Source organism: Rhinolophus sinicus, linkage group LG09 (genome assembly GCF_036562045.2).
Source record: "Rhinolophus sinicus isolate RSC01 linkage group LG09, ASM3656204v1, whole genome shotgun sequence".
NCBI lineage: Eukaryota > Metazoa > Chordata > Mammalia > Chiroptera > Rhinolophidae > Rhinolophus > Rhinolophus sinicus.
The window spans coordinates 105,030,287-105,044,103 of record NC_133758.1 but is presented as its reverse complement, the minus strand read 5'-3'; the positions used below and the strand labels follow the sequence as shown (position 1 = coordinate 105,044,103).

At 43.9% G+C, this 13,817-nt stretch overlaps 1 protein-coding gene across 5 annotated transcripts in view; it reads left to right on the top strand.

Moving 5' to 3' along the window:
- SCRN1 (secernin 1) overlaps nt 1-13,817 on the top strand; it is a 56,845-nt gene that overhangs the window by 38,058 nt on the left and 4,970 nt on the right. For all 5 annotated transcript variants that reach the window (XM_074340934.1, XM_074340933.1, XM_019726177.2 and 2 more), the window contains 4 exons: nt 211-413; nt 3,027-3,221; nt 5,376-5,541; nt 12,873-13,053. In XM_074340934.1, the coding sequence (XP_074197035.1) occupies nt 211-413; nt 3,027-3,221; nt 5,376-5,541; nt 12,873-13,053 (745 nt within the window). The remainder of the gene's footprint in view (nt 1-210; nt 414-3,026; nt 3,222-5,375; nt 5,542-12,872; nt 13,054-13,817) is intronic.

The window sequence follows — 13,817 nt, the reverse complement described above, 5'->3', positions numbered from 1 at the left end:
CTGCCTGTATGGGTGGGGGATTCCCAAAGACAGAAAATGCCCCCATGATTTTGAACCAAATGTGGGAGTTGTATTCTGAGTGGACGTGCTAATCTGTTTGGGTATTGGTCTGCGTGTTTAACATATTTGGACATGTTCGTATGCCTCATATCTCACCCTCATGGTAATAATCACGTGGTACAAAATGTACTTCTGGTTTCCTTACTCCAGGCTTGGTTTGGAAAGAGGGTCAACAGCTAAAGAAGCCTTAGACATCATCGTTGCCTTGTTGGAAGAACACGGACAAGGTGGGAATTATTATGAAGACGCAGACTCCTGCCATAGCTTCCAAAGTGCATATCTGATTGTGGATCGTGACGAGGCCTGGGTGTTGGAGACCGTGGGGAGGTACTGGGCTGCTGAGAAAATCACAGGTGAGTGGGTGTGGGGTGCAGAGTTCCATGGGCAGAAAGGCCTGAGATGGGTGTCCCGTGGGCTTAGAGAAATCACGCTGCTGTCGCAGACCCTTTCTATGCAGGATCTTCAGCTTTTGGCATGCCCCTCATTTCTGGGCTTCTGCTTTTGGAGAGGAAGCTGGAGCCTCGTGAACCTTAAGTGAATGGATGTCAACACACAGGAAACATACTCCTAACCTTTCCTATTTCTGTTTGCTTTCTGGGCAGGACCCAGTTCAGACCACTAGTAGTTTCATGATCCAAATTGTGACTCTATTAATTGGCCAATGGAAGGGTGATTTTCCATTTCCTAATAGGTCAATGCATTCCTACAACAGGGAGCTCCCCCTGATCCCCCTCAGCCCTGTAGCTTTTTGTGCTTGGACCACTCCTCTAGAAGAGGACCATTGAATACCTCTGGGCCATCACGCTCATGTCTCTGAGACAATGTTCCTAGAACAGCAGAGGACTAGGGAATATACTCAGAAAGATTTAGTGCCCAGTAAATGGCTGCTCTGTGTGCCCTGCAGCATCTTGTTTTGACAGTTCTGGGGAAGAAAATGCTATGAGTGGGAGAGGCTGTCCTGTATCACCACGTCAGCACCCTCATATTCTGAACAAGACAAACTCCTAGAACAGGTGAAAGGGCTTCCAAGAGGACTAAAGAGTTCTAAGAAAGAATTGGCCAGTGAAACCCCTTTTCTGTCCCTTGGGACTGGGTGACAAATACAGAGCATGTTGCTGCCACTCTCCCCTACTGTGTCCACAGCAGACATGGCTAATAGATTACAGAACTCTTCTCTCATTGAGTCTGCACTCGGCCTATGTCTTTTTCTCAACTGAATTTACCAGGAAGTCTGTCTTAGTTCCTCAGAAATGATGTTAGAGATGAAACCTGTTTGCTATCTCTGCCTGATAGGTGACAGGAACCAGATGTGACCCGAAGCAGAAGATCTATTTCAGTAGCTGAGAATCAAGGCTGTTGCTTTCTGTGGTCTGCGTCAGTCCAGTGATGGGGGTTGCTGTGGACAATGATGTTGTATCTTATACAAGGCTGCCCTACGGAGGCAGTGAGATCTGGCCATGGTTTCTTGACTAAGTTGTGCACAGGCTGTACCTGCATGGAGGAGGGCGTGGTTTCTTCTCATTCTCACAGTGGTGCAGAATGGCTAGTGGTGCCCTCGAAGCAATCTCACAGAGTTTCTCCAGCCACGTATGCCCCACACATACCCACGTGTGCCTGCCTGCCCTGCTTCCACAGTAGTTACAGAACTAACACAGCCAGTGTGGCCTGCCAGGTGTCCAAGCCTCCTGCAATGAAGGAACTTAGAACCCCTCTGTAAGAAAGCTTATCTAAGATGAAATCTTCCTATCGATGAAATCTTACTAATGGTCCCGACGAGATGGCTAATGCGCCATGCAGAAAAACAATCATATTGCTTTTAAGTAGAATGTAAAACTTTTTGATCTATAACTGCATTTTTAAAGCTTACTCTCCCTTCAAAGTATAGTTTAAAAAAATCCATCTCATCAAAATGAATGCTGTCTTTCACTAAATACTAAAAAAAAAAAATTCCAGCCATTCCTTAGATTCATTGATTTCATGTCCTCTGATCTAAGCAATAGTGTAATTTCAGGAGGATTTAATGAACTCTGGCCTTCAAATGCTAAAATTTTTGAAATCAGATGTCCATTATAAATCACCCTCTAGGAAAAAAACAAATAAACAAAAACATCTATGGAGTTATTCACAAGACTTAAAAAATATCTAAGTGTGAATAATGTCAAAATCACTTATTTAGACCAAAGCTATTTTTTTTTCCAATTTTTAAAAATAGTTTTATACGTATGGTCTCCTCTAAAAAGATGAGTGGAAAAGGAGAACTGCCCACCAGCCAGGAATGCTTGTTTTGGAAGTGGAAGTCAGTGGAGCTGAAGATACTGAATGAACTGAGTCCAGCCCTGACCCTGCCTCCAGGAGCTTGTTTTCAGGCAGTAATGGCTTTACTGCAACTTGTTGTTCGGGCTCTTTCTCTACTTCCTTCTCCAAGAATTTAGAAGATCAACATGCTCCCTGGAAGCAGCAACTATGAATGACTGTTTTGGACTCTGATAACTTCATAGGGTTCCAGATATCTTAAAGCCAGGTTGTCCGCTATGTATTTGTAGCTAAGGCTTTGGAGAAGGCATAGCAACCCTGCCAATAGGTAGGAGAACTGCTGCCCTATCAAGGTGGAGTGTACTCAGAAATAGGCACTTCTGATTCTAGACTTATTTAGCTACACTTAATTATATTTTTGTGAGAAAAAAATTCCCATAGATTTTTCTTACATGCACACATGACCCACACCTATTCCCAGGTACATTATTTAAAAACTATTCATTAGTATTGCTATGTTTTTCTAAATGTTGGGATCTGAAAAAAAAAAAGTTGAATGAAGAAGAAATTCCCAAGGATTTCTCTCTTCAATAATGGAATTTGATCCACCCCTATAGTTAAAGTCAAGTTGCAGGGGAGAGATTCCCTGCAAATTTCCATTTCTTGATTAAGACTTTGTATTTCCAACTAACTGGGCTTTGCGCTCTCCGCAGAGGGAGTCAAGTGCATTTGCAATCAGCTTTCGCTCACCACCAAGATTGATGCAGAGCATCGTCAACTCAGGAGTTATGCTCAGAGTCAGGGTTGGTGGACGGGAGAGGATGAGTTCAATTTTTCTGAAGTTTTTTCTCCAGCTGATGAGCATCTAGACTGCTGTGCAGGCAAAGACAGCTTAGAAAAGCAAGAAGGTGAGTGAGTACATCCCTTCCGATTCACCCTCATCATATGCTTTGTCTTGCAGCTGTTTTAGAGAACTTGTCTGAACTTAGGAGGGTGAGCAAAGAGGAGGGGTAGAGAATAGATCTTGTATTCAGAGACCAAATTGTGCCAAAGTTCCTGATGTACAGGCAAAACAAGAGCTTGCATTTATTTTTACAGGATGCTTCCTCATTCGTGGAAGTTTGCTGCTCCCATTTCTCCTGTAAACACTAATGTCATTTGTGCTTCTCTTTGTGATATTTATCGCAGCCTTCCTTATATCTCATATATTTGACTTAGCTTCTGCCTATATTTTCTTCTCTCATTAGCTTGATGGGCCTTAAGTGCAGGGCATTGTCTTTCACTCATCCTAGGATCCCCTTGTGATGCCTATTATAGTCCTTTGTTCTATGAACATTTATTAAGTTAACTTGAAGTTGAATTGAATTATCTACATGAGCCCTCTGTTTTTTACCCAGTTATTGACTTACTCAGAAACTCATATTTAGGTATCTGTGGTGACTGGCTAGCGCATTACTTTTGGGCCTGAGTAAAAAACTTCCAAATAAACCACAATGGCCACATTTTGTATTTGGTAGTGATACATGTGTTTGTAAGTCAAACCTTTGATCATTCAGAACAGGGGTGAGCAAAATGTGACCTGTCATCAGCTAGCTGTTTTGTAACTAAAATTTTAATGGAACACAGCCACACCCATGTACGTGTTGTTTATGGCTCCTTTCGTGCTATAGTGGCAGAGGTGAGCTGTGGCTACAGGTATGTTATGACAGATTGTATGCATATTTACTATTTGGTTCTTTAAAAAAGTTTGCCCCCCACCCCAATCTAGAAGATTTTAAGACTTTTGCTGTAAAGCTTAATTCATATATTCTGGGTAACAAGGCAAGAAAGTATCCATTTTTAAAATGAGAACTCTAAAAAACTCAAAGTTTTAATTAAAAAAAAAACTGGCTTGATGAAAGTATGCAATACCATGTATAAAGTGGTCCTGCCAAACATTAAACCTAAATCTGATGAAACCTCCAGATCTAGCTACTAGTTTACAGGAAATACAAAGAATGGGGGGACATATTAACTACACCATGGGGATGCCATCTGCAAAGTCCAGACAGGAGAAATGGCCCAACCAAGAAAATGCAAGGAGAAAAATGAGAGGCAGAAATTAAGAGAGATTTAAGGGATATTATCAATCCTGATTCAAATCAATAAACTCATGTATGAGACTACGAGGAAATGTGAACACTGGGTAGTTGAAGAAATCAAGGACTTATTTTTTATATTTTTAGGAGTGTCATGTTTTAAATAGAGATTTATAAAGAGGATGTGAATTATGCTGGTGAACTTTAAGGTATCTTCTCCCTATGTGATGCTTTGATTCCATCTTTGTGAACACAGATTGAAAGAATGGTGTTTTAATGAGTTATAGCCAGAGGGAGAAAATGTAGAGCTGAGATCCTGTGAGGTCAAGGATTTGTTTATCTGTTTATCTGAAGTCACAGCCAGTAGACAAATGACGCTGATTATTCTAAATGCCTCTCTCTGTGTATATTTTTTTCACTGCAGTCATTCTTCAAATATAGTATTGACTCTAACCAGCAAAAGTATATGAGAGAACTGTGCATAGATTGCATTTACCTTCTTATGAATGTCATTTTATTGCGTTTCTACACTTGTTGAGGAATTGCTAAGTACTGTATCCAAAGACCCTGAAATAATGTGGCTGAAAGAAAACAGAAGTATATAGCTCTCCCATGTTATAGTCTGGATATAGTGACAGTCCAGGACTCATATGTACCTCAACGTATTACTTTAACTTCGTTTTGGGGTCCGCTTGCTGGCATCTCCCACCCAGCAGGAAGGGAGAAAAGTGAAGGGCAAGCATTCCTCTTGATGGATGTGACAAGAAGTTGTACACATCTCCCATTGGTCAGGATTTATCACATGGCCACACCTAGCCACAAGGGAAGCTGGGAAATGTAGTCTATAGTTAGGCAATGATGTGCCCATCTATAATTTCAGGAGTTATATTACTAAAAAGGGAAAAGAGTAAATGAATTTTGGTTAGCAGCCTACCCAGTTAAATTTCTCTCTCTCTCTCTCTCTCTCTCTCTCTCTCTCTCCAGAAAGCATCACTGTGCAGACTATGATTGACATCTTACGGGACAAAGACAGTGGAGTCTGTATAGACTCCGAGTCTTTCCTCACGACAGCCAGTATAGTATCCGTCCTGCCTCAGAATCGAAGCTCGCCATGCATTCACTACTTCACTGGGACCCCAGATCCTTCCAGGTTTGTCTGAGACACAGTCATGTAAGCAGAAAGTGTGTGCTACCCTTGAAAGCTCATCCAACGAGCGCACGCTAAGTTCCTATACCTCTTGTTCTATAGCCGAGTCACATTATTTAGTTGGCCTCAACTTGGCTAGTGCAGCACAAAGAGCTTTGACTAAGAGAAGTTCTTGGCTTTAGTCGCATAGCATTCATCAGAATCATGGACTCAAAGTGTTTGAAATTCAGCAAATACTTACTGAGTATATATCACAGGCCAGGCATTGTGCTGTGTATGTAAGGTAAGTAAACAAGACACAGTGAGACACGAGATTGGACAGAGGAATGCCCGATTTATCAAAATATCTAATTCCTATAACTTAGAGGACAAAAATGACCCAGAAGCACAGCAGACTGAAGCAACTTCAAATGCACTGGCCAGTTTTTTCAGACACTGTGTTTTAGGGCATTGCTTTGTGCCCAGTATATCGGCAAAGAGATAGTATCATTGCACAGTGGCTAAGAACATAGCCTCTAGAAAAAACTGTCAGGATTTTGAATCCCACCTCTGTCACTTAGGAGCCGGCTAAGTTGCTTCATGTCTCGAAGCTCCTGTTTCTATACCATGTAACGGGGATAATACTAGTTCCTACCTTTGTGTGTTTCTTGTGCCTCACGTTGTCGAACTGCTGTGAATGTCAGTAGATCCTTCTAGCAGGACCTGAGTCTTAAATTCGGTATAAGCTACTCATAGTTTTTCATCCACTCATTTATTCATTCGACAAGTGCTTAATAAGCATATACTGTGTACCAAATATTGTGCTTGTTGGCGACTAGGGACCAAGTGTATTTAATGTAAGAAGTAACACAAAGGAGACAGTGAAGAGAAAAATATCACAGAGGAAGGAACTCTTGAGCACTGGGCGTTACGGGAAAAGTAGGAGTTTGTTGGGCACAAAAAGCAGGAATGACATTCTGGGTAGAGGGAAGAGCCTGTGCAACAACACAGAGGCATAAGAGTTTGTCTCCCAGTGCTGGTGACTCAACAGCCTCTTGTGAGCCCTTGCTGCTGGCCCACAGGGGTGCTATGGGCATTTGAAACATCCGAATGCTCTGCCAAGGTATTGGGACATTGTTCTCTCGGGAACAGGAGCTTTCCAAGGAGTGGGTTGAATTGAAGAATGGCCGTACCGATCCCCCTTTTCCCTGATGTCTCAGACACCTGCTGTAACAGTGCTTAGAAGACAGGCCTTGGTGATGTCAGGACACAATGTTATATTAATATGAATATAAAGGAATTCTGTTTCCTAGGCTGAAATGCGCAGCCTAATACAATTAGAGGAAAGGGTTGGGAAATAGCCTTCTAATATTTAAAACGGAAAATTTCAAGTAATTTAAAAAGCAAATTATTCATGGTTAATTTAATTGACAAGAGCCTTAACAAAGACTAAGAGCTTTCCGGAAGTCATTCGTTTTTATCTTTTGTAGTTAAATGAGCTGCATTTCCTACTGTGACTATAGAACTGTCATAGATCCCCTCCCCCCTTTTCAACATTTCAATACTTCTCTGTAATTGGGCATGTTCAACATTTAGTGTTTTGTTAGCAGGAAGCCAAATTACCTACTCTTGGGTTTTTAGGTAGTAGTAGGTTGGTGCAAAAGTAATTGCGGTTTTTGCAATTTTTTTTTTTTTTTTTTTTTAACTTTTTAAACCAATTACTTTTGCACCAGCCTAATAAAATTAGGGACCTTTTAGCTGTCTGCTGCTAATGCTGAAAACATTGGAGTGATGCCTTCAGGAAATAGTTTTAGAGAGTGGACTTGCAAAAGATTATGTCAAAGAGCAGGACTGTATGGTTTATCCCTCCCAGTTAACGTGAGGCGCCAAAGGACGGATGTAACTGCTGTTCTGGCTGCTGTGGCACTTCGCTGCCCTGTGCACACTGTATTACCATTTTCTTTGGAAACAACTTGTTCTGACAATCTCTTGTCCTCTCCCCCCTTTCCTCCCTTCCTTTCTCCTCTCCTAGCATGTACCAGCTACTATGTAAGTTTGCGGGTTGGAAGGAGGTACAAAAGTTGGAGTTTGAGAGATACAGGGACATGCAAAAGGCCTTTAATTAATTTTCTTGAGAAGGCAAATTCCATCCGATTAATATTTTGTTGAGTCAGCTGGTGCCTCTGTCATCCATACAGGGACACTGGTTGGCTTTAGTGCACTGGATCTGACCTTGGGAAACCATTTTCCAGTTGCAAGCCAGTACTCATTAAAGTGTCGTTGATGCGAAGGATAGGAGAGAAAAAGAGCAGAGCGGTACCTTAGCGTTTTGAAACAGTGTAAAACCAGAGACCTGCAGTGCACTAGAGCCAGTGAGAGCTGAGTGGGTGCATCTCTTCCTGACCCTGTGTTCATGACGTCACACTGGTAGTTTGAAACAGGCCACCGTGGGCGTATTTACACCACAGAAATTGGTAGACACTGTGAACCAGGGCTTATTATTTTTTCCCCCAGAAGAGGTATAATTGTCAGCCAAGCACACCACTGAGAGGCCCCCACATCTGGGAAAACACACATACTCAACATACAAGATGGATAAACCAAGAGGGAGAGAGAATGAAAAATGTTTCCATTGTAAATATTAAAAAGCCATTTCCCAACCCATTTCCCTAATTGTAGTAGGCCGTGTACTTCAGTTTAGAGAACAGAAAACAGGAAGGAAGTTCCAGAAAAACAGGGTGTTTGACATACTTTAACTGGTGGCAAGGAGCTGGGGAGGTGCAAGGGACGTGGTGTGTGTGTGTGTGTGTGTGTGTGTGTGTGTGTGTGTGTGTGTTGTTTCCTCCCCTCCTCCCAGTGTGCTAAGCTTGAGAGGCTCAGTTGGATCAGCTGAGACTGTCTTGTCTGGTTAATAGATGTTAGTGACAAGTGGTACTTTTCTGTTACTGGGGTGACATTGTGGGCCTGAGACACTAGCTGATGTAAGTGCAGCCCTTGGCAGCACCTGCGTGGACATGCACGGAGCTGAGGGCCCGATGTGAAATAGCACCCCACTCCAATTTCATTCCAGATTCTTCCACCACCATCTTTCTTCTCTTTCGTACCCTACATTTTTGACTTTCCAGAACCTCCCAGAGCATCTGGATTCAGTAAGGGTCATCTCATGGCCCATACTGCTTGTCTTTCCTTCTACATGGAAACTCCCTTCATGGATAGTTCTGCTCTCAGCCAGATGTGGTTTGACTATATGATGAAAATGACTCATAGTAAAGCTGGAATGACCTATAGTTGAACCACAGGGACACTGCAATCGAGAGAAACTGGTTATCTAGGTTCTTTCCGGGTCAATTCATGGTTTAGCAGATTCATGCCAGTGGGAGCCTTTACGCTGCTCCTGTCTGTGCCAGCCAGATGCCCATCAGGGGCTCTGCTGGGGAGTCCAGGGCGTGGGATAGGCCTGGCTTAGTCGCTTGGGGAGTTTCTTCACCTTCAGTGAGAACAGCCATGTTTGAAGTCAGAAGTGTTGGCTGGCACTGATATTAAAATTCTAAATCTGTTAGCACAAAAAGTATTTTTCGGCAGTAACACAATGTGTATATCTATAAACCAACAGAAGGATATAACAGTGAGAGGTAGTGGGGGGAAAAAACTGACCGTGGCTTTAGAAGATTTAGCTTTTGATCTTCCCCTTATTAGGGATGTGTCTTTGGACAGAGCTCTTAACTTCTGTGAGCCTCAGTCATCTCATCTGTGAAATGGGACAGAAGTTTTTGCCCTGCCTTGTTCATTGCTGTAGCCCTAGAACCTAGAGCAGTCTCTGGTACTCAGTACTCAATGTATATTGAATGAAGGAATGAATAGGGGTACTATGAAAATTGAATGTAAACACTTAGAAAATTATGATGTACTCTAAAGCGTTAGAGATTTTCATGATAATTTTGTTTTCCTTCCAAACGAGAAAACAAATGAGAGGAAAACTGATTTTCTTTGTCTTTTTTTCTTTCCTTTTTTTTTTTTTTAACACTGGCTTGGTACATCCATCACAGAATTTTAGGGGAAAAAAACAAACAGATAAGGCAGGGATGCCTCCATTGGCTCCAAGTGTCACCCCCGGCTAAAATCCTGCAAACTCTGAGACAGACCTCAGAAGCGCTGCTGTGCTTCGCATCGTCAGACCGTGTGCCTTGGACCTTAGATTTGTCTCAGTGAGAGCTGACAGTTGCAGTAACGTGGCTTCCTTTATGTTGCTTATGGCCTCCTATATTTAATATAGGAGGTCCCTTTAGAGTAGTTGAGCCAGCTTTAAACCTCCTCCTCAACCAGCCTCTGGGCTGCCCTTTGCCACTGGAAGCATTTTCCTTTTTGGGGCCTGTCATCTCGTATTTGTGTCACACCACACCATGGAGGGGCTGAGTGACCAGGGAGAATTCCTGGTTAGATGATTTCTTTGAAGGTCAGTCTGAGAGGCAACCCTGGGACAGAGCAGAATGAGCTTTCTGGAGCCCTCTGAGTTGTGTCTGTCATGAGAGCCACCCATGGGACAATCTGAGGGTGTGCTACTTGTGTGATGAAGTGGGCCGTATCCTGCCTGGGGGGCTTAGGAGGGGTGGTCAAAACCAGATGACGGTTTCAGCTTTGCCTTCAGCTGGATATGTGACTTTGGTCAAGTCACTTCCTCTCTCTGGGCCACTCATTGGCATACATTCAATCAAGTGGCATTTACGAAGCTACCATCTGAGATTTGAATGTGGGAAATGTCAGAGATCCTCATCTACCTGGATTTTTAGTGTGATTTTCTATAAGAATTGGCAAGAAATCAAAAGGTTTCAGTATCACTGAGTTATCCACATTCCTCTTTTCTAGAAACGCTATCAAGACGGATTTATAGGTAATTCCCTCATTCTGGTTTAAATAAATATTACTGTTGTAATTTATTATCAGCAGTAATTTTTATTTATTCAATCTAAGAGAATCTCCCTTTAACCACCTGAATAATCTACACTACATGTTTTTAGTGGTTGAGGATGCTGACTTCCTTATAGACTCTAGAAAAAAAAAAATCCTTGGGGACCTTCAGCTGCTTTAGAATCTTACGGGAACCGCATCCTCTTTATTATTTATTCTTAAAACTGAAACTGACAGATGGGAGGGGTAAACATATGGCACCGCTTGTCTTAGAAAAGCCACCAGACACCCTTACTGATGCTAAGCGAACCTCCACATTCCAGGGAGTGTGGAGTAGGTTTGAAGTCACATCAGTAGAATGCTCTGATCTTTTACTATGCAATTACCCTCTAGATGGGATGCAAAGACCACGGCTGTGCTTAGCATGACATTCCTGAGGTCACAGTGACAAGTTCACTGGCTGCATGACATGGAAACCACGCAATAGATTTAGGAGCTGGAAGGGACCGTAGAGATCATTTTAGTCCAGACGAGAGACACAGAGGGAGAACAGCAGGCCCACAGTTGGTCAGAAGCGGAGAGAGGACGGTCACCCCCATTCTGAGTCCCAGCCCAGTTTCCTGCCCCCACTGTCTGAGGCAGGCAAACCCGGGATTGAAGCAGAGCCAGGCTGTTCCCCTTCCAGCCCCCCAGTGCCACAGTTCTCCCCCACAGGGCCAGCTTCACAGGACAGTTTCAAGACGCATAGTAGTGAGCGCCAGAGGTCTTAGAAATGAAGTGACAGGTGTCCCAATGGAAACAGTATCTGGGTGACTCGGTGCTAGACTCTCTCCCCTCCATTGCCCCCTCTGTTACCCTCTTTCAGTGAACCCTCGCACAGCAGCCCTTTTGCAGAATCCACTGAATGACCAATTGGAAAATTCAACATGTATCAAAATCGCTTTAGACACTTTTAAATTTTGCATTAATTCCTTTCACTTCCAACAGTCATCCATGCAACATTCAGTGGAAGGGAACAGGAAAGCTCTGTTTCAGGAGGCTGTAGGAAGTGGCAGCTCGTGTTCCCTCTGTACCACGGTAGCTCCTGGAGACATCTGGGCAGGACAGGTCCTTGGGAGGGCGCAGCTGGGCGGACTTAGGCCCAGCCCGCACGCCTGGTGCTCCCCAGCAGAAGGGGCTGAGGACAGGCCCAGTCTTCTCTCTGAGTTTGCATCCCCTGCAGAGAACAGCCGAGAACCTGGCACTTATCTTCAGCAGCACCACCCACTTTACCAGCGTGGGCTGCAAAGGTCTCGCTGCTTTTAATGTGCAATTACATTCGCCTGAGCCAATCTCGCTTACTGTGCTCAGGGTCTTTCTCTGCTCCCTTGAACCCCTTTGACCTTGGGAGCCACAGGGAAGTCACCTATGAGGTTACTTCTCATCACTGTTGCCTCTGGGGCTGCTCCTCAGATGTGGTACCTCATGAATTCCCCGGGAACCTTGTAAACGGGCAGATTCTGATTCAGCAGGATGCGCGTGGGGCCCGAGGGTGGTGCAGCTGCCTCAGTCCAAGCACACAGTGTGGGTAGCAAGGTCGTTGGTTCTTTGCAGATTGTGGCACACGTGCACCTATTTACTACGTGGGGCACGGGCAAGGCTGCTCTGGCTGCCTCAAAGCCCAAACCCCTGGGGGCCGAGGGAATCAACATGCCAGCTCACTTCTAACCCACCTTAGGCGTGGAGTGGGTCAAGGTGCAGCAGTCAAGGGGAGAGAAAATAACCAAAGTCTGGCAATGCACATGGGGAGGTAGTTCTCATTCTTTCCTACAGTTATTGTAGATGCTGCCCTGTGGTGTGGCTGCAAACAGGCCACCCTCGGGGCGCAGAAATGCTGTGCTCTGCTGCCCCGAACACTGTTTTGATGCTGCAGCATTATTTTCTGGATGCAGAGAGGGGAGAATAAAGCTCTTAATGTGTCCCCTCCCCGAATCTGTAAAAGATTCCAAAAATTTTCAAAGAAGGTAAAACCTAAAATTAGTAAAAAGAGATAAGGTCTCAGATACTTCCTTTCCAGGAGGTAAGGAAGTATCTTTCCAGCAAATCATGGTAGAGAAAGGCAACCCTCTTTCAACTTAAATAGAGGGCTCACTGCACCCTTTTCTCAAAAACACTGAGTGTCTGTTTGTCTGACTTTATAAAACTGAAAGGGGCCTCTCGAGTGGTCTTCCCAGGACAAAGCAGGTCTGTTGGGATGTCTCCTCACTGTAAATAGAAGAATTTGCAGCTTGTAAATGGCAGTTTTACCAAAATATTTACTAAAATATGTAGTTGTGTCTCTCTTGGCACCCACCCACCCACCATCCACCAGCCACTGTGAGTTGGCTCAGGAAATGTTTGCTGAATGAAAGGGACATTTCTGGGTGTCCTCAAGCCCCAGTCTGGCTGAAGCACCTCTCCTTTCTCTCTAGGTCCATATTTAAGCCTTTCATCTTTGTCGGTGATATAAAACTTGTCCCCAAAGCACAGTCTCCCTGTTTCGGGGACGATGACCCTGCCAAAAAGGAGCCCCGGTTCCAGGAGAAACCAGACCGCCGGCATGAGCTGTATAAGGCCCATGAGTGGGCACGTGCTGTCATCGCAAATGACCAGGTGAGCCTGGGGGTGGGCCCCTGGAGGGTGGCGAGGTCAGTGAGACAGGAGGCAGGAAAGCAGTTAACAAACTCAGCCTTTCCCTCCCCCTGGCATGTCTCCTCCATGCTCCCGAGGCCCTTCCTAAAATGCTGGAGTTAATTTTTCCACCCAGTCTCCTGAAACCAAATGAAACAAAGCCTCCACTTTTGATGTTATTCTAGAACTCAGTGGGCTAAGAATAACCCTCTTTCATTTACTGCTTACCTAGGAATCATAGAAATGTGCAGTTGTGGTAGGGATAACTGCTTTGCTGCTCTCTAAACTTCCTTGCATACATTTGGGGGTAAAAAGTTGTACTTGATGGCGACACTTTATAGATGCCATCATATGTTGTTTTAAAAAAGCGATTCTTCAAAAACTTTCTGGAGCTGGATAGATAGCACAATGGGAATTAATGCCGTTGAACTGTACATTCAAATGGTTCAAGAGGTAAATTTTATGTATATTTTACGACAATGAAAAAAAAGATTCTCAAGTTTCCAGTTAAAAAAACACGGTATTCTTCAAAGTGCAACTCTTCTCCCCTACCTAAAGCTTTGGTAAAGTTACAAGACGTCAGTTCAAATAAGACTAACACCCAATATATGCCTGCAGCAGCCATCAGTGATGGACTCGCATACAAAACCCAAGCCTCTATTTTGCTGAAGGGAGAAGGGAGGACCGTGGTTTTCAGGTGTTCATCCACTTCCCAAGCAAAATTTATTTAACAACTTGTCACAGGT